Genomic DNA, 21,524 nt, shown 5'->3' on the forward strand with positions numbered 1-21,524 from the left:
GGGCTCAGGTTACATTCGCGAGCGGAGCGGAGCGCGGGAGAGAGGACCCGAGAGCAGAGCAGCTTCTTCGGCGCTGGTCAGCGGGCACCCCAAGGCCCCAGAGTCCCCACCCAGCACCACACAGACCCCACCCCCGCCCTGCGCCAGCCTGTACCCCAGCCAAGGACCCCCAACACCAGCATGGACTGCTGCACCGTAAGTTAGAGGGCCGGGGGGACCGGCACTCAGCTTGATCTGGGGCAAGGGGCTCCCAAGAACCCCCTAGAGGGAGAGTAAGGGATGGAAGTGCATTTGAGGGTGCTGAAGTGGTGGTGGTGGGTGGTGGAAGGTACCAGCCTGACTTGGAAGCCCTAGGAAAAATGCTCCCTAACTCGCGGGGGCGTCTGGACGCCCATCCGCCAGGCAGTCCAGGTTGGACCGGGGACTCTGCAGGGCTCCGCAGCTGCGAAGCTGCAGGTTAGACGAGAAGAGGAACTTCCCCCAGAGAGACGCTGTAAACTGTAGCGAAGCTGCGGCGACTCCTTTCGGTCTCCTTTCCCCTAGCTTTCGCCTTCATCCATTCCCCATCCCACTGCCGCCACCGTGGGTGGGCAGACAGGATGATCTCCGTGACCCTCGTGCACTGTACAGCGCAAGGCGGGAGGTTGGGGGGACAGTCAGTTCATATTGGTTAGCTTAGGACTGATGATGGACAGCAGAGAGCCTAGTCAGTGTGGTTCTGGGGAGGGCTTGGCCCGTCCCCCAACGCCTTCTAGCCCCGGAGGGGGCTGGGTGAAGTGACCGCGAGAGAGCCCTGCTGGCGAGGCAAGGAAGTGTCTGCAATTTGTCAGCGCCCACACGGAGACCTGGATGCTGCGAGTGCCTGATGCCAAAGTAGGTTGCTGTTAAGGTGACTTGGGTATGAGAGCGCCTGGCCCAGGACCTGGCTCCTTGCACACTAGAGGAGTACAGTGATCATACATATATCAAATGTGTTTATTTTTAATTTTAATTACTATTTATTTTTAGCCCCTACATATGGAGAAAGGCTACTCCAAAGTCCTTGCATTCTTTGTCATTCAGTCAACCCAGCTAAAGATACCAGAGGTTATGACTTTACCTGCTCCCCACCCTCCACCTTATGGCTTACAAAAGAAAAAAAAAAAAAAGTGAGGGGGCGCCTGGGTGGCTCAATGGGTTAAGCCTCTGCCTTTGGCTTAGTTCATGATCTCAGGATCCTGGGATCTTTGCTCAGCAGGGAGCCTGCTTCCCCCTCTCTCTCTGTCTGCCTCTCTGCCTACTTGTGATCTCTCTCTGTCAAATAAATAAATAAAATCTTAAAAAAAAAAAAAGTGGGGTTTGGAAGGAAAGAATAACCCAGTTTATAAGAGGTGAAACTTCCCTATGTCTGGGTACCAAGAGGCAGAAAGAACTTAGAGGTGAATCATTGTGGTTGTTATTATGATTTTGATTCATTAACATCAATAATATTGGTCAATTTGTGATTGTTTACCATGTGTCTGACTTTATATTTAATCATCAAAACAACCCTGTGAGACCCTGTCCCAGATCTGCAGGGCTAAAAGACTAAGCAAGAGATAGCACCATGGTCAGATTGTGTGGGGCGGGGGAGATAAGAAAAAAGAGAAGAGGTGCAGGGGCAGATGGCCGGGGCAGAGAGCTGGTACAAGGCTGGGACTGAGCCTCTTCCTACCCCATCCCCATTCTGTGGAGGTGGACTGAGAGCTGGAAGGGACCTGGGACACGCAGAGAACAGAGTGCATCTGGGGTCTAGAGGCAGGACTGTCTTTTTTTTTTTTTTTTTTTTAAAGTAAGCTCTATGCCCAACCCCCTCAATGTCAACCCCCTCTTGCATGAGCCAGCCAGTTACCCCAAAGCAGAGCCCTCTTTATCTTTCATTCTGGGGCTCTCCTTGCTGACCATCTGACCTGGTGTATGGTAAACACTTAATCCTGCCTTATTTCCTTCTTGTCCCTTGGTAAGGAGGCTCAAACAGAAATGAGAATAAAACAGTTGTTTTTTTTTCTTTTTTTTAAGACGCAGAGCTGCTGATTCAAATGTACCAGTTGCTGATTTACACAGTCACATATATATGACTTCCCTCCACTCACCTAATATGAAAAGCAAAGAGACATTTTTTTGGATCCCACTCCTTTCTTTTACTGAGTCTGGTTGACTTGGTCTAGCTGAACTCCTAGAAATAATTACCTGCCCTGAGGCTTCTGAATCCCATCCCAATTAGTTAGCTCTGTGGCCTTGGTTAAGTTACAAAATGTCTCTGAGGCTGTTTTTGATCTCTGAAGTGGGGATTAAGTGAGGTAATGTATGCAAAGCATAGGGCCTAGCTTATAGTAAGCAATAGGCAGGGATAATTTTCTTAAAAGATTTTCTTTATTTATTTATTTGAGAGAGAGATAATGCAAGAATGAGGTGAGGAGCAGAGGGAGAAGCAGACTCCCCACTGAGCAATGAGCCCTATGCAGGTCTCAGTCCTGGGACTCCAGGATCATGACCTAAGCCAAAGGCAGATGCTTAACTGACGGAGCCACGAGCCATGCAGGCACCCAGGCAGGGATAATTCTTAAGGCCTCTAGGATTGAGGACCTAAAGGATTTATCCCTCTAGGCCAAGTTCCAGTTGCAGGTGAAGAAACTGAGACCCCCCCCTCTCCCCGAGGTGAAGTGGTATGCCCACTTGGGACCAGAAGTCATGGTTCCTGTTTGACCCTCTAGAGCACATTCTCACCTCTGGTTCATACGGAGCTCTCAGGCTTTGGAAGGCACCAGCCCAGAGCCGAGACCCTTCCTGGATTCCATTTATTCTCTCTCTGGCTCTGCCTGTGGACAGGCCACTTAGCAGCTCTGCCCTGAGAATTAAGCTGGAGGGAGAAGGAGCGGCTCTGGGGGAGGAGCTGTGTGTTGGGTAGCTCTGCCTGTTGTTCCAGGTTTCCATTCTGGATCTGGCTGAGGTGGGTAGAGACAGCAGGTTGGCCACAGCGTGGTTGGGGAAGACACCCCTTCCTCCCTAGCTGCTGGCCAAGGATAGGTGGGCCAGGGATGGGTTGGTTGGTTGGTTTTAAATCACTGTTCCCTAAGGATATTCCAAGAGAGACGTGAGCTCTGAGAATCAGGGAACTCGAAAGAGTTGTTTCTGATTACAGATGGAGAATAAGAGATCAGAGAGAGAGAAAGAGAGAGAGCTAGACCTGCAGAAGACAAAAAGAATGCCAATCCTGTCTACAACCATATTGGCTCTTAATAACTCTGTTTAACTGCATTTAAATCAGTTGTGGGCATCTTGAGCACAAATGGCAGAACTGTGAAGTTCAGCATTGTGAAGTATGATTTTTAAAGCAGTAGAAGTCCTTGGGTGGGGGTGGGGGTGGGGGGGGCTAAAGACAATGCCCAGAAACCAGAGGGTCAGATCAAAAGAGAAATGCCTTTTTAACTCCATAGTAACCATCTACATCCCAACCCACATTAGTGCTTTGCATAATATTAAGCAAGAAAGGGGCTCAGAGACTGAGGCCCTCTCCATTCCAGAGCCTTACCTCTAAAATCAATACCATCAAGTCCCTAACCTTTGCTTGTCTCAGCTAGGGTAGGCTGTGGGAAACAGAAACCTGAAGACTGGGGGTGGATATGATTATTATAGGCTGATCCATATGAAATTGAATTTTGGGGGTTTTTTTGGCCAACAGAAACAACTATTTCATATCAACTTATTGATTAAAAGAATCATCATAATCGCTACCATTTATTGAGCAACTAGATTGTGCCAGACAGTGGATGTATATCATGCTGTTTATTCTTCCTCACAACCCATAGAGTAGATATGATGATTTTGATTGCAAGTGAAGGAGCTAAGACAAGAAAGCATTAGGTAACAAGAGGAAGAGTTTGGCTCATTTTCTTGACTGCCTTTGTTTATCCCACCGAATAGGGGTTGAAGATATACTCTGGACTCTGACATGCAAGGGTCAGAATCTTAGGTCCACTAGTAACTATCTGTACGACTTCAAGCAAGGTTTATGAACACTTGAATCATCAGTTTTATTAGCTAGGATGACAATACAAGGTGCGTCATAGCTTTGCCGGGACTAAATAAAATAATGTCTGTAAAACATTGTGTTACTGTGCCTGGAACAAGAGAAGTACTTAATGGATAGCTATTGTCATAACGCCTTTCTTCTGGAGCACACAACACCAAGGGCTTCTTGCTCCTCCTTATCTTTCCTTTGTCCTTTTTTGGAGTGAAGCCTTTTCTCTGTAGCTTCTTCCAGACCACCTCCTCTCTGCTGTTTGAGTACCTCCAGGGGAGCACTGGAAAAGGAAGAATCACTGGCAAAGCAGTCTCCCGGCCTCTAGCCCTAGATGGAGGGAGGCTGACTTACCAGGGCTTAGCCCCACCTTCACCCTAATTCCAGCTTTGAGCCCTGATGTGATCTTAGCTAGGGAAGGGACTGGCCTGATCCTTCTACACCCTGTCCCAGGGAATCCTGGACTCAGAAGGGGCCCTTCCGAGCTGGAGGCACCCTCTAAGGACGTGGGAGGAGCAGCCACGTCCAGGAGTCCCTGCCGCTGTTTACTTTGCTCCTCCCAGCCCATCCTCCATCAGCTCCGCTGCTCTCCAGCTCAGCGGATGGTGATGGACCCTTCCCTCACTTAGGGCTATTTGGCTGTCTTGTACCCCATTCCACCGTGCACGACTCTTTCCCGAGTTGGAAACCCAGCTGTTCACCTGACCCTGACCCTAACTTTTTGCTTGCCTCTCTCCAGAATGGGGACACACACACACACACACAGAGCAGCGTGCATGGCCCTTGCTCAGCTATTTCTCCACATCCGCAGCTCCCCTCTCTGCGCTTCCCACTCGCGCGAGGGGGCTCCCCCTCATCCCGGGCCCCTCACGGCTCTACTCCTATCCCACCCTCGCGGGGTCTCAGCCCAGTCACCCCACGAGTACCCCCCTGCCCCGCCCCCAGGAGAGCGCGTGCTCCAAGCCGGACGACGACATCCTAGACATCCCGCTGGACGATCCTGGCGCCAACGCAGCCGCTGCCAAAATCCAGGCGAGTTTCCGGGGCCACATGGCGCGGAAGAAGATAAAGAGTGGAGAGCGCGGCCGGAAGGGCCCGGGCCACGGGGGAACGGGCGGAGCTGGGGGCGCCCGGGGAGGCGCGGGCGGCGGCCCCAGCGGAGACTAGACCAGGTGAGGCGGGCAGGGAGCGGCGGGCGGCAGGTTCCCCCCTTCCCAAGCCTGGGGCCTGCTGAGAGCGGCCCCGGTTCCCCCACGAAGGAACCCGAAGACTCCGGGCGGGCTGCGGGGTGGAGAGAAAGCTAAGGGTGGGGGGACTCACATCCGAGACCTAGGGTGGGTGGCCGGGAGGAGGCTGAGGGCGCTGCGGGTCCCGAGAGCTCACCTGTTCCTCTCTCTCCTCCCTCCCTTCGGCCCCGCCCTGGACGAAGAACTGAGCATTTTCAAAGGTAATGAATACGACTCGGAAGCGGGTGGGAGGCCTGAGGTTGGCGGGGAGAGGAAAGGACCAAATCCCCCACCCTTCCCTCTGTCCGCCCTCACCCCCTCCCAGCCTGCGGGTTTTCTGATACATCAGGACGCCTGAGGCTGCGACAGGGACACACCTGGACCAACACAGAAACGCAGCCACCCGCGTTTGGCTGCACAAACTCGGCCTGAGGCTATAAACACAGTGCGGCGCACACACGCACTGGCCGCGGGCTTGTTTTGGCTCAGTGGCTCGCGTGGGGGTTCTGGGTGACCAGGGCCCCCTGGCGCTCGCCGCCCCGGTGTCCTGGTTCAGGAAGGGAGAAGGAAGGGGGAGAGGAAGTCGCGGGGAGGGCAGGTGCTCAGACCTTCTCTGTCCTCAGTTGCCGAGGAGAGATGGATGCCGCGTCCCCTTCGCAGTGACGAGACTTCCCTGCAGTGTTTGTGATCCTCTCCTTCCCACCAGCCTGCCAGCTTCAGGAGCCCTCCCTGCGTCCCCAGAGACCCCCTCTCCCAGGCAGGCTCCGTCGAGGAGTCGCTAAGTCCGTGCCCTTTTAGTTAGCCCTCCAGTCTAATATGGTCCCTATTCGCCCTTCCTTCCCACCCTAGCCCCAAACGCCGCGCTCTCTTATCTTCCTTCTTTTGCTTCTCGCCCACCTCTGACCGCACCCCGCATGCAGCTCTGCCTCCGCAGCCTCCGTGCACTTCCCTGCGCGCACTGCGGAGGGCGCCCTAAGCGTCGCCCAAGTACACTTTAAAAAAAAAAAAAAAGAAAGAAAGAAAAGTCCTTTCGTTCTGTACTCAGATAAAGGGGGCGCTCTGCGTGTCCGTGCTGTTCGCGCCCCAGCCTAGCCCCAGAACTTTGGCTCTGGGGTGAGGAGAGAGGGAAAGAGGGTTTTTATGGTGTTAAATACCTCCTGTTCCGATCGTGAGGGAAAGTACCAAGTACCTATTTCGCACCCGAGCCCACGCCTGCCTGTAATCTGCTTCCCCTCTCCAGCTCTCCTGTTGTTTATGCAAACGCCAATCGCCTGGGAGGCTCGGTAGGAGGAGTCTGCCGCGGCCCCGCCCCCGCCCCGCTAGCCCCGCCCCCGCCGGGCTCCTGGGGCTGTGGCCCGAAGGATTTTTATCTCCGTGTGTGCATGTGACCGTGCTGGGTTGGAATGTGAACAATAAAGAGGAATGTCCAAGTATTCAGAGGGTGCCGGAGGGAAGGGAGTTTGGGTGCACAAGGCCATCACCTGAAGCTTGAGCAAATTTCACTTGAAATTTGAGGCGAGGAGGGGGAGAATAGGGGAAGAGGACCTTGTTAAAAACCTGCTTTCTTGGAGCCAACCAGACTTCCCACCTACAGCATCTCCTCTAGGACTCCAAGCCCATTCCTTCTTCTACTGGTGATATTCTTTGTGCCGCCTAGAGGAATTTGCTGTGCCGGCAGAAAGAGGAGCGAGACAATATGGTGCCCAAAGGCTTTAATTCTTGATACTCCTCCGCAAGGATGAGGCGGTGATCAGACAACCATAGGGAGCTTGGACTTGGTGGTCGTCACACTGTTGGCAGAGGGGGGCCTCTCCAGGAGCCCTTTGCTAGAATCAGCTCTCACGGATGTTTGCTCAGAAATCCCAGGCGCAGTGGCATCCTCCCTGATAGAAGAAAATTTTTTAGTGAAGGCTGGGGGTATCCCTCAAGGGACCCCCACCAATTCTCTATCCTAAAGACTTGAGATTTTTACTGTGCATGACAATCATCTGTGGAATTTGGGTTGAAATGAAGATTCCATGCCCCATCACGTGTGCGCGGGAATACACACACACACACACACACACACACACACACACACTGCTTCAGGAGGGATATAGGAAGTAGCCAGAATCTGAATGTTTAAGAAGCCCCTGGTGTTTTTTGTCCAGATAATCTGAAGACCACACGTGGTGAAATATTGCTCTGAGCCCTCTTCTGGACCCCACGACTGACCGCTCACATGGGTGACCAAGGCAGCTTTACCCACACAGAACTAAACTCAGTTGAAGTCTCAGGACAAACGCAACTCTTGTATATGTATACGAAAAGGCCTTAAAAACTGAAAATTCTTTTAAGTATGAGGAGGGTGAGGGAAGCCATGAACCAAGTCCTCCACCCTGTGCCTTGCTCACACGCAAGTGCACTTGCTGTACCTGCCACCCCCACCACCAAATCCCAGAGCTGAGCAGCACTCCTTACCCCCAAACAGCCTGAAAGATGTCAGAGTTTGAGGGCTGAAGTCACCTACTCATAACCCAAGCCCTTTTCTCCTTTTCCCCTTTTCTGTGACACCCCTCCCCCGCCCAACCCTCCTGCTCACCGAATGTCACTACCCCCATATGTCTCCTTGGGTTTCTTCCTCCTCTCTTTCTGGAACTTTATCAGGCAGAACACAGCGACTGACAGGAACAGCACACCCAGGAGCACCCCAATCACAGCCCCAGCCATTCGGCCTTTGGATGGGTCTAAAGGGGACACAAGGAACTCAGAGGAGCAGACCTTCCTTGCCCCTGCTCAGATGTCTCATGCAGCCTTCCCAGCCTGGGCCTGCCAGCCAGACCTCTGCCCAGCATCCCCTACCAGTCACAGAGAGGGTCAGCTCACAGGACGCACTGCCCATCTGGTTGGTGGCCACACAGCGGTAGGTTCCAGAATTGGTCAGGGAGAGATTGGTGAGAATGAGCTGGCCAGACACCTCATCTGGAGGGTAAAGAGGAAGGGTTCCATCATTCATTCAACTCACAGGGAGCGCCTACTATGATGAAAGCATATTTCATTTCATCCTTACCACAATCCTGTCAGGAAGGGACTAATCTCCTTTATTAGGGGGGACGGTGGCTCTGAGAAGGAAAGTAATCATTTGAGGCGACCCAGAAAGGAAGTGCCAAAGCCACTGCCACTTCTGTGTTCTTTCCACCCTGCAAAGCTGCCTTTTCAGGGGAGAGGGAGAGGGCACATTCATGGAATCGGAGTGAGATGCTTACTGGCTGATGGCAGGTTCCTGACTGGGATGGAGGGAAGGCTTGATTGCTAGAAACGGTATCTTCTGGGGTGGCCCAAAGCTCCCCCAAATGTTTCACTAAGCTGCTTACCCTCCCTTTAGAAGGCAGAACACACACCAGATGATCTGGGGGGGCTCTCTGTATTGATAAAGGAGTGTGCTGGGGCTGGGGTAAGGGACAGGGCACTGGAACAAGCATGAGAAGGCTGAGAAGCCAAGGCTCTTACCCATTTCTCTGGTTCCTCCCAAGACACTGACTAAATGATTCAAGCCAGTCCTCGCTACTCTGCCTCAGCTTCCTCTCTGGGAAGCTTGGTAGTGATCCACGACCCTTAAGAAATCCTCAAAAGTGGGAATCATAAAAGACCCCCCTCACCTTCCACTGTCTTCCAACATCCCAGGAGTGCATGTAACGAGAAATGCTTCCAGGAGCACAGAGCTACAGATGGCAGGAAGACAGATAGGAGGGAACAATACAGACACCAGGAAAGAAGAGGGAAAGGTACAGCCGTCTGTCTCGGACCCACAGGCACAGAACTGAGAAATGAGGAGATATGGGGTTTAGAGATCAGATTTGCCCAGGACCTCAGTCCCCTCTTGCCCGGTGCCCCAGGCCCTTACCTTGCATCATGCTGCCAGGAGAAGGTGTAGGGGAAGATCCAAGGTGTACCCAGTTGTACACTGGCCGGGGGGCTCCCTGGGAAGAGCTGCATTTCAGTGCAGCAGAGCCCCCCACAGAGGTCTGACCACTCTTACTGCACAACGGACTACTAGGGGGCACTGCAAAAATCAAAGAAAGTACCTTAGCCGTCTTTTAGCTCTTCCCTGCCTCCCCATTAAGTGCTAGATTTTCTGCTCTGGCACTCCCACCAAATAGTAGTCCACTTCTGTCCACATTCCACATTTCCCCAGGAAATGATTGCCACTACTGGAAATTCTGATTGTTAGAAAATTCTTCCTCATGTTGAGCAAGAATCTGTGTTAATGTAATATCTACCCATTTGGTCCCAATTTCTGCTCACAAAGAGAAATGAAAAATCTCTCCTCCATAGGACAAGCCTCCAGATACTTGAAAGCAGTTGTAACACACCTCCTAAGTTCTCACTTTTCCATCTAGACATCCCCAGACTCTTTAATAGTTCCTGTCTGCTCATCTCTGAGCAGGTTCTGGGTTGGAGTGAGCTGGAAACTCTGCACAGAAGGTTGGTGCCTAGTAACAGGGGCCCTTTTTCCTTTCATGGCCACTCCCTTTCTCTGCCACTGACATAAGGAGAAACAGAATCTGAGCTACAAATGGGATGTCCCCCCAAAGATAGGGTTATTGGGGGGCATAACTCAGATCTATATATGAGAAAGGCTTTCTCTTGAATCTTTTGTGACTAAGAACTGAGGGAGGAGTCTTCTTCCTCCATCTTTGTGGAGGATGGAGGACTTTGGGAAGGAGGTATTTCCCCTTGGGGTCCCCAGTGCAGTGTGTGCTTGGGGTAGAAATCGGGAGTTTGGGGGGCAGGGAGGACTTAGCCGGACCAGTGCAATCTTTCAGGGTACATGGGTGGCTGCTGGGTCCCCAGCCTGCCTTACCAAGCACAGTAAGGTTGATTAGCCCCAACCCATTGGTGTAGAAATCTGGAGGGTTGTTAACTTGGCAGAGGTAGGTTCCGGTGTCTGAGGGGTTGACATCAGTCAGTTTCAGGGTGGCTACCCCTCCTGTGGGGGGGTTCTGAAGTAGGCTGGCCCTCTTTGCCTTAGAACCAGTTGGATACAGATGGCCATTGGTGAAGTACAGAATCTGGGGAGAAGCAGAAGACACACAAACGTGGTTTTTTTCTGCCTGGTGTCAACTCCTCAGTCCTTTTTCGAAAGCAGGTATAAGAAGGTATTAGGGGCCCCTCTTTTTATACCAGACAGGGAAGCTAATGCTCTGAAGCCAGAACAAGCAAGATCTATCTGTTCCCAAATACCATCCCTCCCCAAGTGCTAAATGAACTAGTTTTACTGCTTTCAGCTAAGCATGGGTCTCAATTTGCAGGGATTGGGGGGCCGGGGGAGTGGATTAACGCAAACATTCCTGGAAGGGACATCATTTGATCTTACTAACAATCCCCAAAGCTGAGTGTCAGTGGGCTTATTAACCGAAACAGGGATAGGAGAGTTGCTTGTAGGAGTTAGGGGAGAGAGGGAGAGAGGTTGGATATACAGAGCCATATATGGGATTTGGAGTCATGCAGACTGTGGTCCTAAGAACATCTAGAAAGAGACCACTCATTTTTTTCATCCAAGCATCCTGGGTTTGCTGATCCCCAAACCCAGCCTCTCTGACCAGCACCCTCATCCTGGGTGGGCCCTCTGTTCCAGCCTCTCCCAGCCACCCCCACTCCAGCGCCACCGCTCTCAGCTCACGGGATGGGACTCAGAGATGGGCTTCCCAGCCTGCACAAAGCTCCACTCCAGGGCGAAGTTGTCTCCCACCGACGTGCTGTAGCTGCAGGTCAGCTCTGCGGTCTTGCCCGCGGGGGTGCTCAGGGGTTCGGCGGGGACCTTCACCTCCACGGCTAGCCCGAGGCCTGGGGGACGAAGAGGGACGGGAGGCCGGCGGGAGAAGCGCTCGAGCGGAGCCAGGCCCGGGGCTGGGGTGGAGTGGAGGCCCGGCTCCAAATCCCGGGGGGGTGTGGAGGTCCGGCGCAACATGCGGGTTCCAAGGCCCAGGGTTGGGTAGGGGGGCCTCCCTCCCTCCTCCGGAGCTCAGCTCCCGGCCCTCAATCACTCCCTTCTCGAAACCTGAGGTTTCCGGAGGGAGGAGCACACATCTAGGCAGGGTTTTTGTGGGTAAAAGGACCGAGACTGGGCCAGGTATGAGGGTGTGTTTGTCAGGGAAAGGAAAACAATAGTCCGGTGGTGGTTAAACCCTGCCGGGGAGGCCGGACTTGCCCGCAGGTTTTCGTGACTGTGTCTTTCACCCGCCTGCCCGGCCTTCGAGGCCCTCTCCCCATCCCGCCGGCAGCACCCCTGGCCCGCCCCGCGGGACTGAGCCGGCTCCCCACCCGCAGCCGGGAGGCCAGGCCTCTGCCCCCAGCTCAGCACCCCCCAACCTCCCACCCCCGGCCCCACCCCCGCCCCCTGCCTCCTCACCGCCCAGGCAGACGAAGCCCAGCAGGGCCCGGCAGAGGATGGGCCCCGGAAGCCAGGCCATGACCGAGTCCAGCTGTCTGGGGGTCGGTCTGGGCGTCTGGGTCTGGGTGAGGGAAGGCAGCGCCCAAAGGGCAGCCTCCTCGTGCAGGGCAGCCGCCAGACTGGCTATCTCAGAGCAAACAAGGGGAGAGGCCTGCCCTCAGGTAAGGAAATGCTCCTCCCTCCTCCAGCCCCAATACTGGAATCATCCTAGCCTCACTCCCTTCTTCCTTCCTCTTCCCCCCTGTTTCTGAAACTGTCAGGTCCCGGGGAAAAGAGCAGGGCTTGGGTGGGCACCTCATGGGAAAGGATCAGATCTGGAGTGATCTGTAAAAAGAGAGTGGCCCCGCAAGAAGAGGGAGGCATTTTAATAACCTGAGTTGGCAAATGGACATCACTACTTTGGTGTTCCAGAGCATGAGCCCAGGCAGAAGACCCTTTCTGACCCCTTCAGAGATTCTTATCCTTCCTAGCCCTTCTTTTGTCTGAGATGCTTCTTTGGCACCTTTATCAGGCTTGCTGAGGTAGGAGTCTCCATGGAAACCACAGCCACCTCCCCACTCCCTGTCTCGGCACTCCTTGTCTGGGCAGAGAAACTGAGTCTTGGAGGAGACCCCACCCTTGGCAGGACAGGCGTGGCAGAATTGGAGCACAGGCCTACATCCTGTCCTATGTCCAGCTTTCCCTCACTGCACTGGAGGGCAAGATGTGTATGTTAAGGACTCAGTGGTCTGGAAGAGGGAGGAACAAGTCAGGTTTCTCCCTCCTACCCTTAAGAGGAAGCTGGAGATTAAGAGCACCGACACCCCAAGTCTGTGAACACCCTTAGCAGGAAGGGGACCAGGTTTCAACCCTTTCCTGCTCCGAGTGGGTTAGGGTCTTCCTGGCCTCAGACTTTTGGGGCCTTCCCCATGATACCTGAGAGCTAATGACCCTTTTATTTATTTTTAAGATTTATTTGTTTTAGATAGAGAACGAGCAGGAGGGGCAGAGGGAGAGGAAGAGAAAATCCCTGGCAGACTCTGGAGCTCGATCTCAGGACCCTGAGATCACAACCCTGAGATCAGGATCTGAGCCTCAACCGGTGGCACCACCCAGGCGCCCCCACAAATGACCCTTTTAATGACTCTAGAAGAGCTGTTCCAGGAAGTTGTGTGGAAAAGCCCTCCAGGGTTTGAAAAGGCAATATGACTCGACTGGTACTTTTCATACAAACACAATGCATCTTTATTGAAATTTGCAAAATAAAAACAAAAACACACATTTCAAGTTAGTTTAAAAAAATACCTTCCCTATCCCCTGTCCCAACAAAACCCAACCAAGACAGCAGGACAGGTTATATGAATGCAGGGAGCTGAAGTGGGAGTGACGGTGCTGTTAGATATGGAGGAGTACAGATGGAGGGGGCCTGGAGGACTCACTGGCCAGCAGTCCTCACCCAGACCAGCGTTCCCTGCAGTCATAGGGAGGACTGGGGAAGGGGGTGGGCGCTCTTCCTAATCTGAGGTCCACTTCCTCTTCTTCTACCTCCTGATGTTTGGATCTTAACTGAGACTCAGTTTTCCCATAGTAGAGAAAGATGTGGGTGGAGGACTGGGGGTCTGGAAGGTGGTCCCCCAAGACTCAAGCCTCTGAGCTAGGGCTGACCCTTACAGGAAGGAGAGAAACCAGATGGCTTGGGTAATAAGTGGCTGGACCATCACACCAGAGACCCAGCCTGACTCTGGGCGGGCACCATTACAGGGACAGCACCCATGCGGCTCAGAGCGGAGGAAGAGACTCCACCGGGGCTGGGGGATATTGGCTGAGGTTGGGCCCCATCTGTCCTGGGCAACCTGGGTGAGGGCAGGACCTGACTGGAGAGGCTGAGCGTGGGGGTCAGTGCACCAGGCCTGGGAGGACCTTGGGGGTGCCGGAGGGCTCGTGCTGAGGTGACAGAGGAAAGGGTCCCGTTCTTGGAGATTGTGTCTGAGCCCTTGGGCCAAGGCAGGGTCCGGGGAGCAGTGGCGTCCTCCCTAGTGATCAAAGAAGTGATTAAGAGGTCAGAAGCTGGAGGGGGGAAGAAGGGAGGATTTCTACCTGCTTTGTCTTATTCCCTGCTCAGACACCTTTTCACTCTCCCCTCCCTTAAAATTCCCCCAATGGAATGAAGTTTCAGTCACTGCCCACCTTTCCCTTAGATGACAGCGGCCTGAACTCCCAGCCAAGGGAAGCTAGGAGAACTCCACTGAGGCAGAGACCAGACACACTTACTTGATATCATTGGCCGGCTCCTCTAGGGCCTTGCTTCGGCGTTGGTACAAGAGGACCAGCCCAGCCAGCAGCCCCAGTCCAACCAGAGTGCCCACAACAGCTCCAGCAACAACCGTAGGCCCTGGCCCTGGAAAAGCCTTGGTGTCAGGGGCAGACATCCAGGGTAGACACTGGTCCCCACCCCCTCCAATCCCTCTACCCCACTGCGGCCATAAACATATTTTTCTTCTTCCTGTCAAGCAGAAAATGCAGCGACCAGACATTTGTAGAAACATTGACCAGGACAAGCTCTTTGTCCTGTTAACAGTGAGAGGCCTCAGCAGGAGGCTTCCTCTCCTCTTGCAACCCCACCCCCACCAGTGTCCAATCTTCTCCTTAACCACACTTACCCCTCACTGACCTGTGCTCACTTCCAAGGTCACATTGCACTGGGCACTGCCCACCTCATTGTGGGCCCTGCAGATATAGACTCCAGACATGGGACTGGAAAGGTTTGTGAGGCTTAAGGATCCACGGATGGCATCTGCGGACACAATTGGGCCATCAGTCCAGGGACCCTTTTTCCCACTGGAAAAAATTCTGTCCCTTCTGGAATGTCCTCTCTGACTCTCTGGGAGACTCATCTGTCTGTTCCCTCACAGTGGTAAAAGTTGTGACAACCATCATGCTGCTAACTCGATGACCCTCCCCATTTCCACAGGTCAGTGTCCTGATTGATATCTAAAAAGCATCCAAGAGGAACTGGTGCCCAGAAAAACCCAACCACCATGTTTGCTTTTATTTCCGATTGGCGGTGTGGGAGAAAGAACACAGTAGGCTAGGAATCAGAAAACCTGCCGTCCAGAATTGGACATGTGACTTTAAACAGGTTACTTGCTATCCCTGGGTCCCAACTTTTTGATCTGTAAAAGGGGTAATATGACCTCCTTGATGGTGTTGAAAGGATTATATGAAATAATCATTATTACAGTTAAAGTTTATTGGCCACTTACTCTATGTCAGAGACTAAGTTTCTTACCTGAACTAACTTGCGAAAATTTCACAACAAACCTGTGAACTTGAGCACTATTTAAAAAATACAAATGATTTTTGTGGCACCTGGGTGGCTCAGTCAGTCAAGCAGCTGCCTTCGGCTCAGACCATGATCCCAAGGGTCTGGGATCTAGTCCCTCATGGGGCTCCCTGATTAGCAGAGAGTCTGCTTCTCCCTCTCCCTCTCCCTGCTCCTCTGCCTACTTGTGCTCTCTATCTCTCTGTCAAATAAATAAATAAAATCTTTTAAAAAATACAAATAATTTTTATTATAAAAATGATCAAATGAAAAGTAGAAAGAGGGACAAAATGAAATTCCACATACCAATGTAGCTTGCTAACATTTTGCTATACTTACTTCATTTCCCTCTTTTTGTGAGACACTTAAATATAAATGCTCACCATGAGTCCCCCCCAAATAAGGGCATCGACTACATAACTATAATACCACGGCCACATCTGCTAAGTTAATAATCCTTTAACGGAATTATCTAATACCTAATAATAATTATCTAATTATCCATATTGAAAATGTCCCAGTTGTCCCAAAACATTTTTTATAATTAGTGGGTTCAAATCAGGGCTATGACATCCCGTTTTACAAATGGAAGCACAGAGCCAAGTACAGCTAGTACACGACAGAGCTGGAATTTTAATGCAGATTATCTAGCTCAAGAGCCTCTTCAGTGACACAAGTATACAGCGTGTGAAAGCCCCCAACACAGAGCCTGCACCTGCTGGGCCCTCTTTTTCCATCCCTTCTCCCCACTCCCTCCTTCAGCCCAGAATTTTGCAGCACGACCTCCCCTTTCACCCCAGTCCCTCTGGTGCCTCTCATCTTTCCCTCCCCCAGCCAGTCTCAAGTTCCCTCACCTAAAGCTGGTGCAAAGAAAACCTGGGCGGATGGGGGTGCCCTCTCCCACTGGTACTGGGCAGCTGGCTTACTCCTCGGGGACTGGCAGCTCAGGGTCACATTGGTCCCCACACGGGGCACACCCAGGAGACCACAGGATGGAGGAGCTGGAGGAACTGAAGCAGGGAGACAGGTTAAAAGCTCAACCCCAGGGGACAAACAGATCCCTCCCACCCACCCACAAACACCGCCGCCCCCCCCCCCCTTCTGTCACTCTGTCTGCCTCCTCTAAGGTTTACACTCAGCCTTTGGGAGACAGACCTGCCTGGGCTCCCGTGGGGCTGGGGAAGGTGTTGCCAAGTGTGTGCTTCTCACTCACCCAGCACACTGAGTTCTAAAGTTTTGCTGCTGTGGCTCCTTTTGATGCCTTGGTGGTCTTGCACATTCACAGAGCAGCGGTAGGACCCAGAGTCTTTCTCCTGGAGGTCCTGCAGCCGCAGTGACACGTTCTGGGAAGGCATGGAGTAGACCAGGGATACCCCATTTTTGCTTGACGTGGTCCCACTGATGTATGCCAGCACCTGGTGTGGGACACAATGCCTCCCCGTTATTCCGTGTGTGCCCTGTGCTCACAGGTTCAGCTAATCCCCCCTCCCCAAAACTGGCAGTCTTCAAGTGCTTCTCCCCTGCACTCACCTCCTCTAACCTGTCCCAGCTCCCCATTCCCCCACTGTCTCTCTCCCCTCTCTCTCCCTGCCCCTGGGTCCTCTTCCCCAGGACAGTTCTTGATCCCGTATGCTTTGTCTCTTCATTTCCCTCTTGGGGTGTTTAGAAAGGTGGTATGATGGGTGAGGGATAATGTAAACAGAAGGTATTTATGAAAGAAACTTAGATTACAGGGGGTAGGTCAAAGATTTTTTTTAAATCTTTTTATCATCTTCTTCTTGAAGATGTCCCCCCTTCCCCATGTATAAATTCAGGCTCTGTGAAACCCTGGATGTACCCCTGCAATCTAGATTTCTCTCATATGTACTCCTATTTATCAAATGACCTCTAGAAAATACTTTCCAGAGCCTTGGGAGATCCCAAGCAAATGAGGAGCTCTGAAAATGAAGTTTCATTGGCTTCCGGGTAAATAACCTCTGAGAAGAAGTCTGATATCAGGAAAGAGGATAGATGTAAGGTTGGGAAAGGAGACTGCCCCTGTGGGGCAGTGGGACGGATTCGGGAAGAGAAGTGGCCTGTGACAGCGCCCAGAAGCACAAAGAAGGTGAAAATAGGAAGATGCTCAGCTTTTTCAAGTTGTGAGAAACTTGCCTTAACCCTTCCCTGGTCCTCAAACCCCAATTCTCGCTGCCCCTCCCCCGAAGCAAAGCAAAATGCCTTTCCACTTTCCTGTGTTTTGTGTCCTGGATTTCTAGGGTAAGTTGGGGAAAAGAAAATTCTTTGGGGGCCTCCAAGGTCAGAGCAAAAATTGAGCTGGTGAGGAGGACCTTACTTTTTCCTGAATATTCCTTCCCCATCCCCCACCCCTGGCCAACCCTCCCGCTCTGGCCACCTCTTCCCCACGCTCAGCCACAGCATGTAGCCTCCAGTTGAGATGCAGCCCTCCCTCACCTGGTTCAGATCCTTCCCTTCTTGCTCCAAGAACCACATCACCGTGAGCAACTCCCACCGCTGGGAGGAAGATACCTGTCCTTGCACGGTGTACCACGCTGGGAGCACCACTTCTGATCCTTCCACTGCCTTCAACCTGGTGAGGCCAGAGGGCACGTGGAGCTCCAGCTGGGCCTGTGAGGGAGAGGCTGGGGACAAGAGCACAGAGGCATGAGCTCGGAGGACGGGCTCCTGGCTCCTCCACCTGCGGATCTTGCCCAGTGCAGCGGGGGAAGAGGAAGACTCCGGCAGAGTCCCACCTCTGTAGGCCTCGAGCCTCGAGGCCCAGGGACTGCTGACCTAGTGTCCTGCTTTCATCAGAACGTATTATCCGTAATCTCGGCCTGCCTGTGGGTTCCTAACAGGGGTAGGGACCCATTTCTGTGCATTTATTTGTATCCAGAGGAGCAGATTTCAGAGCACCAAGAAGAGGGGGCTGATTTCCACGGCGAGGGGAGAGGAAGATCTCTAAGAGGAAGGGCGTGTTGAATACTTTTAATCTTCACTCTACGTAGCCCACTTGCTCCCTCAATTTCCCCCGGGAGGGAGCCAAGAGGGCGTAGCGACGCTGGTCAGGATCGCAAGCGTTCCCCGCTCCTGCTTCTCAACCCGACGGGTGCAGGGGGTTGGGAGGCCGCCGGATTAGCGATTAACCCGCGGCTCCTTCTGAACTAACAGCTCCGAGAGAGAGACTGGAGCCGCCCAGCGCTCCAGCCGACCGACTGACTGCCGCGCTCCCCCGCCTCCCGCTGCGTCCCGACCCAGGGCCTGCCCTGGGAAAGGAGGCCCAGAAAGGGGCCCTTTGGGGGTCCAGGCGATCTGGGAGGGTCCTATGATGTCGTAGGAAATCCCGGGCAGAACTGGAACACGAACGAAGGCCCCCTGGCAGTCAAGTACAAATCTGCGTGTGTTTGGCGTTCAGGAGGTGGACCGGGGTGTCGGTTTCGAGAAGAGGACAGTGGAACCAGTGCTTGCTGATGAGGTCCAGAAACATTCACTTTTTGCCCTTCAGAGAGGCAATGGAGCAGCGGAATCCTAAGCCCTTGGGAGGAATAACCTTGGGCTTGTACCGGCCAGGCCCCAGGAGGCTAGCCACCGTAGCCCCTGGCCTCCGCACTCTGAGTCTCAGACGCCATCTCCGCGTGATGACCAGGCGGCCAAGGCGCGGACAGAGGCCGCAAGCAGGCTGGGTTTTCCGCCCTCCTGGAGCCGGGCTGCAGGCCCCTAAGGGCCCCGGCGCGGATCCGGCCAGGATGCGAGCCACCCCCACCGCTTTCCGCCTGCGCGTCTTTCCAGAACCCCCACCCCTATTCCTTGGCTTTCGCAGCACCCCCCTATCCATTTCCTGGCGGGTCCCTGCGGGCTGGGCAGGAAACTTGTGCCCGGTGATAAGCCAGAAGACAATGACCGGGGCGCCGCTGGACCGGAGGCTCTACAGGAGAAAACAAACTCTGCCTCAAGGAGTCCGACTCCCCCCTGGGGACCCAAGCGGACCTGGCCCGCACGCGGGTCTCGGGAGGCCAGGACTACAGGAGGCCTGCGGGCGGTGCCGAATCTCCCCCGGCCTTTCTGCAGCGCACTCCCGAGAGGCCGCAAACAGTTCCCGTCGGGAAACCTGCCTGGGGCCCGGGAGACGCTCGAGCTTCCTTCGCCGCAGGTGCCCCCAGCGACCTCCCCCAGGTCCTGCATTGACCTTTTTTCACTGGGAAAGGTGGCGGCGGTAAAAGAGCTAGTGATGGACACACTGGGGTCTGGGCAAATGCTCCCTGTCCTATGCCCCAGTGGGAAACTAAGAGCTGAAACTAGGGCACCCTCAGGCCTGGGTGTCAACGGGAGCAGAAGCCCCTTTTCGCTGGCAGGGTCCGCGGTACCACAGGCAGAGGACAACCGAGTGGTTGGGTCCGAGTGAAGGACACAGGAACAGGCCAAGAAAGGGACCCTTCTGGCCCACTCCGAGACCGGAGTGATGGAGCCGGCAAGGCCCAAAGAAGCACAAAAAATGGGCCTGCTCCCCGAGGCTACTATTTTTAGTCTCCTTTTCTCTGAGAAACTCCCCCCGCGGGCTTCTCACGCCCCAGGGGCAGCAGCCAGCGCAGAGCCACCGAGGAGCGTGGAGCTGCCGGGCCTCCCTGACAGCCCAGTGCCTCGGAGTCCAGCAGAGCTGGTGCCTGCCCTCAGGGCCCTGGGCCCTAGTGCCAGTTAACTCTTGAGTGGCTGGTGGAGGTCAGCAAGCCCCTGGACCGCCTGGTAGGGAGGTTGGGCCTGGGCTGTCCTTGTGAAAACTGAGGGCCAGAGTTAGGATAGGAAAAGGAGAAGTTGCAGGAGAGGTGCAGACACTGTCCAAGCAAGGAACTGGGACTTTTCTCCCTTGCTTGGCAAAAGCCCCAGCAGAGAGATGGGGGAGTTGGGGATAGAATGCAGAAGGGAAAGGGGTGCTGAGGTTGCCTTTGGGAGAAGGCAGCCAAGAAGTGAAGGGATCCGGAGCAAGCCCACGGAGCCTACAGGGACAGAAATCTGTCCAGGCTTTGGTGTGGCGGGTGCGCTGCTCGGAGTCCTCTTTGTCTAGAGACCCTAATCACTTCATGCCCCAACACTCTTTGCAGCACAAATCAGGCTAAAGGGGGCATGGGTGAGAGTTAGCTGGTCCCTGTCTCTGTCCCCATCACTGTGGATGAATTTCACTCTGTCTCTCTGTATCTGTGACTTCCAACCTGAGTGAAATGAGTTAAATTTGACCTTGACAAACTCACCCTTCACCCTTCAGGAGATCCTTGTAAAGAGATGGCAAGACAGCCCCAGAGGAAGACGCTTACAATGGGTTTAGTTCTTGCTGGGCCCTTACTCTTCAGATGTCACAATGGACCATCCCCAGCTCCTGAGAGCTCCTGGAAGCCTTCAGCACTCCTTGAGCACTTGCTCCAAGGAAGCGCCCTTCTTCTCTGACTCTTTGAGGAAACTTCTCTCTATTTCCTTTGTCCGTTTAGCTCTGGGAACCAATGGGGGTGGTGGACCTCATGGGGGGGGGGTGTCACAATTCTGCTCCTTTAGGCATTCAAACCCCTCCCCCGTTTCCTGTGTCCCAAGTGACCTCACGGTCAAACTTTTGGGGCACCTCCCTTTATTCCCAGGGCAGGAAGCTGGAGGGGGGAGAGGGAGGATCTGGACTGGGGAATTGATGTGAAGTGCGTTTGCCAAGCCTGGGATCCAGGGGATTCCTGGGGTTCTTACATATCAGCTCCTGTGTGGGGTGGGGGACATAAGGGGGCTGGAGTTAAGTCCTTAAGCTCTTTAGCCTGTGTCTCATCTAGCCGCTCAGTTCATCTGGCCCTGCTGGGTGGAGGTGGGGAGTGCTGGTGAGGAATGGTTCGCACAACTCCCAGAGAGGTCTACCCACACAGATGCCCTGACCCTCTCTCCAACCGGGCAGAGTCCACACCCAAAGTGGTAGTTGTCGGGACACAGTGGAGATAGAAGTCAACCCCAGCCAGTGATGCCCTGGGTGGGTAGAGGGGGGAGGGAGTGTGGGGGAGGAGGGCAAGAGTCAGAGGGGGGTGGCCCCATCCATCCAGTTCCTTCATCGTGCCCAAGACCACCTTCCTCAGGGTCGGATTCATCCCATTACCCGGCTCAAGTTCCCTCCCGGAGCACGTTTCACTCACCGAGGGTACTCAGCCCCAGGAACAAAAACCGCAGCAAGCTGGTCGCAGGGGGCCTGGGCAGGGAAACCATGGCACTCCCTGGCCCCGACGGAGTAAGGGGCGCCGGCTCCGGGACACACCGAGCGACAGGTGCTGAGGCGGGTAGGCAGCTGGGGCGGGCGCAGGAGTCGGGCCACTGACACCGAGGGCGGCTCTAGCCAGAATCTGTGCGCGTGTGTCCCGGCTGCGGGGTGGGGACCGACGGGGACGGGGGGGCGGGGCGTTCGAGGGGGCGGAGAGGTCGCGGTCTTCCCGGGCGGGGCGTGCGGGTGACCCGTCACCGGGGCGGGGGGGGGCGGCTCCCGCGCTCCGACGGCCGGATCTCGCGGCCTCCACC

General features: G+C 54.2%; 3 protein-coding genes across 4 annotated transcripts; 1 reads left to right on the forward strand and 2 right to left on the reverse strand.

The window, feature by feature from the left end:
* NRGN (neurogranin) lies at positions 1 to 6,698 on the forward strand. Its single transcript, XM_032359699.1, has 4 exons — positions 1 to 195; positions 4,985 to 5,211; positions 5,469 to 5,486; positions 5,889 to 6,698. Exons 1-2 carry the CDS (start codon positions 181 to 183, stop codon positions 5,204 to 5,206), a joined length of 237 nt encoding a protein of 78 aa, XP_032215590.1. The 5' UTR covers positions 1 to 180; the 3' UTR covers positions 5,207 to 5,211; positions 5,469 to 5,486; positions 5,889 to 6,698.
* Positions 6,699 to 6,962: 264 nt separating this feature from the next.
* VSIG2 (V-set and immunoglobulin domain containing 2) lies at positions 6,963 to 11,948 on the reverse strand. The gene is made up of 7 exons (XM_032359697.1): positions 11,657 to 11,948; positions 10,928 to 11,091; positions 10,109 to 10,316; positions 9,149 to 9,307; positions 8,107 to 8,226; positions 7,847 to 7,991; positions 6,963 to 7,148 (listed from the first exon to the last, which is right to left on the reverse strand). Exons 1-7 carry the CDS (start codon positions 11,715 to 11,717, stop codon positions 7,016 to 7,018), a joined length of 990 nt encoding a protein of 329 aa, XP_032215588.1. The 5' UTR covers positions 11,718 to 11,948; the 3' UTR covers positions 6,963 to 7,015.
* Positions 11,949 to 12,895: 947 nt separating this feature from the next.
* ESAM (endothelial cell adhesion molecule) lies at positions 12,896 to 21,316 on the reverse strand. Of its 2 annotated transcripts, none has more exons than XM_032359696.1 (7): positions 21,149 to 21,316; positions 17,526 to 17,638; positions 16,213 to 16,414; positions 15,854 to 16,009; positions 14,349 to 14,471; positions 13,949 to 14,075; positions 12,896 to 13,710 (listed from the first exon to the last, which is right to left on the reverse strand). In XM_032359696.1, the coding sequence occupies exons 1-7, from the start codon at positions 21,216 to 21,218 to the stop codon at positions 13,395 to 13,397; spliced, it is 1,107 nt and encodes a 368-aa protein (XP_032215587.1). In that variant the 5' UTR covers positions 21,219 to 21,316; the 3' UTR covers positions 12,896 to 13,394. The 2 variants fall into 2 exon arrangements, with proteins under 2 accessions (XP_032215587.1, XP_032215584.1); XM_032359693.1 differs by having other exon boundaries at positions 17,451 to 17,638.
* Between the last annotated feature and the right edge of the window lie 208 nt (positions 21,317 to 21,524).

Source organism: Mustela erminea, chromosome 9, assembly GCF_009829155.1.
Source record: "Mustela erminea isolate mMusErm1 chromosome 9, mMusErm1.Pri, whole genome shotgun sequence".
In the NCBI taxonomy this organism is placed as follows: Eukaryota; Metazoa; Chordata; class Mammalia; order Carnivora; family Mustelidae; genus Mustela; species Mustela erminea.

Bases quoted from the DNA above. Each gene is read 5' to 3' on its own strand.
- VSIG2 (XM_032359697.1), bottom strand. From the start codon at position 11,717: ATGGCCTGGCTTCCGGGGCCCATCCTCTGCCGGGCCCTGCTGGGCTTC. The intron at 9,308-10,108 runs GTAAGGCAGGCT...TGATTTTTGCAG, and splicing joins AATCAACCTTACTGTGCTTG to TGCCCCCTAGTAGTCCGTTG. The intron at 7,992-8,106 runs GTAGGGGATGCT...TGTCCCCTTTAG, and splicing joins GCTGACCCTCTCTGTGACTG to ACCCATCCAAAGGCCGAATG.
- ESAM (XM_032359693.1), bottom strand. From the start codon at position 21,218: ATGGTTTCCCTGCCCAGGCCCCCTGCGACCAGCTTGCTGCGGTTTTTG. The intron at 14,076-14,348 runs GTCAGTGAGGGG...AGGCTTTTCCAG, and splicing joins GACCTTGGAAGTGAGCACAG to GGCCAGGGCCTACGGTTGTT. The intron at 13,711-13,948 runs GTAAGTGTGTCT...TTTGATCACTAG, and splicing joins GAGCCGGCCAATGATATCAA to GGAGGACGCCACTGCTCCCC.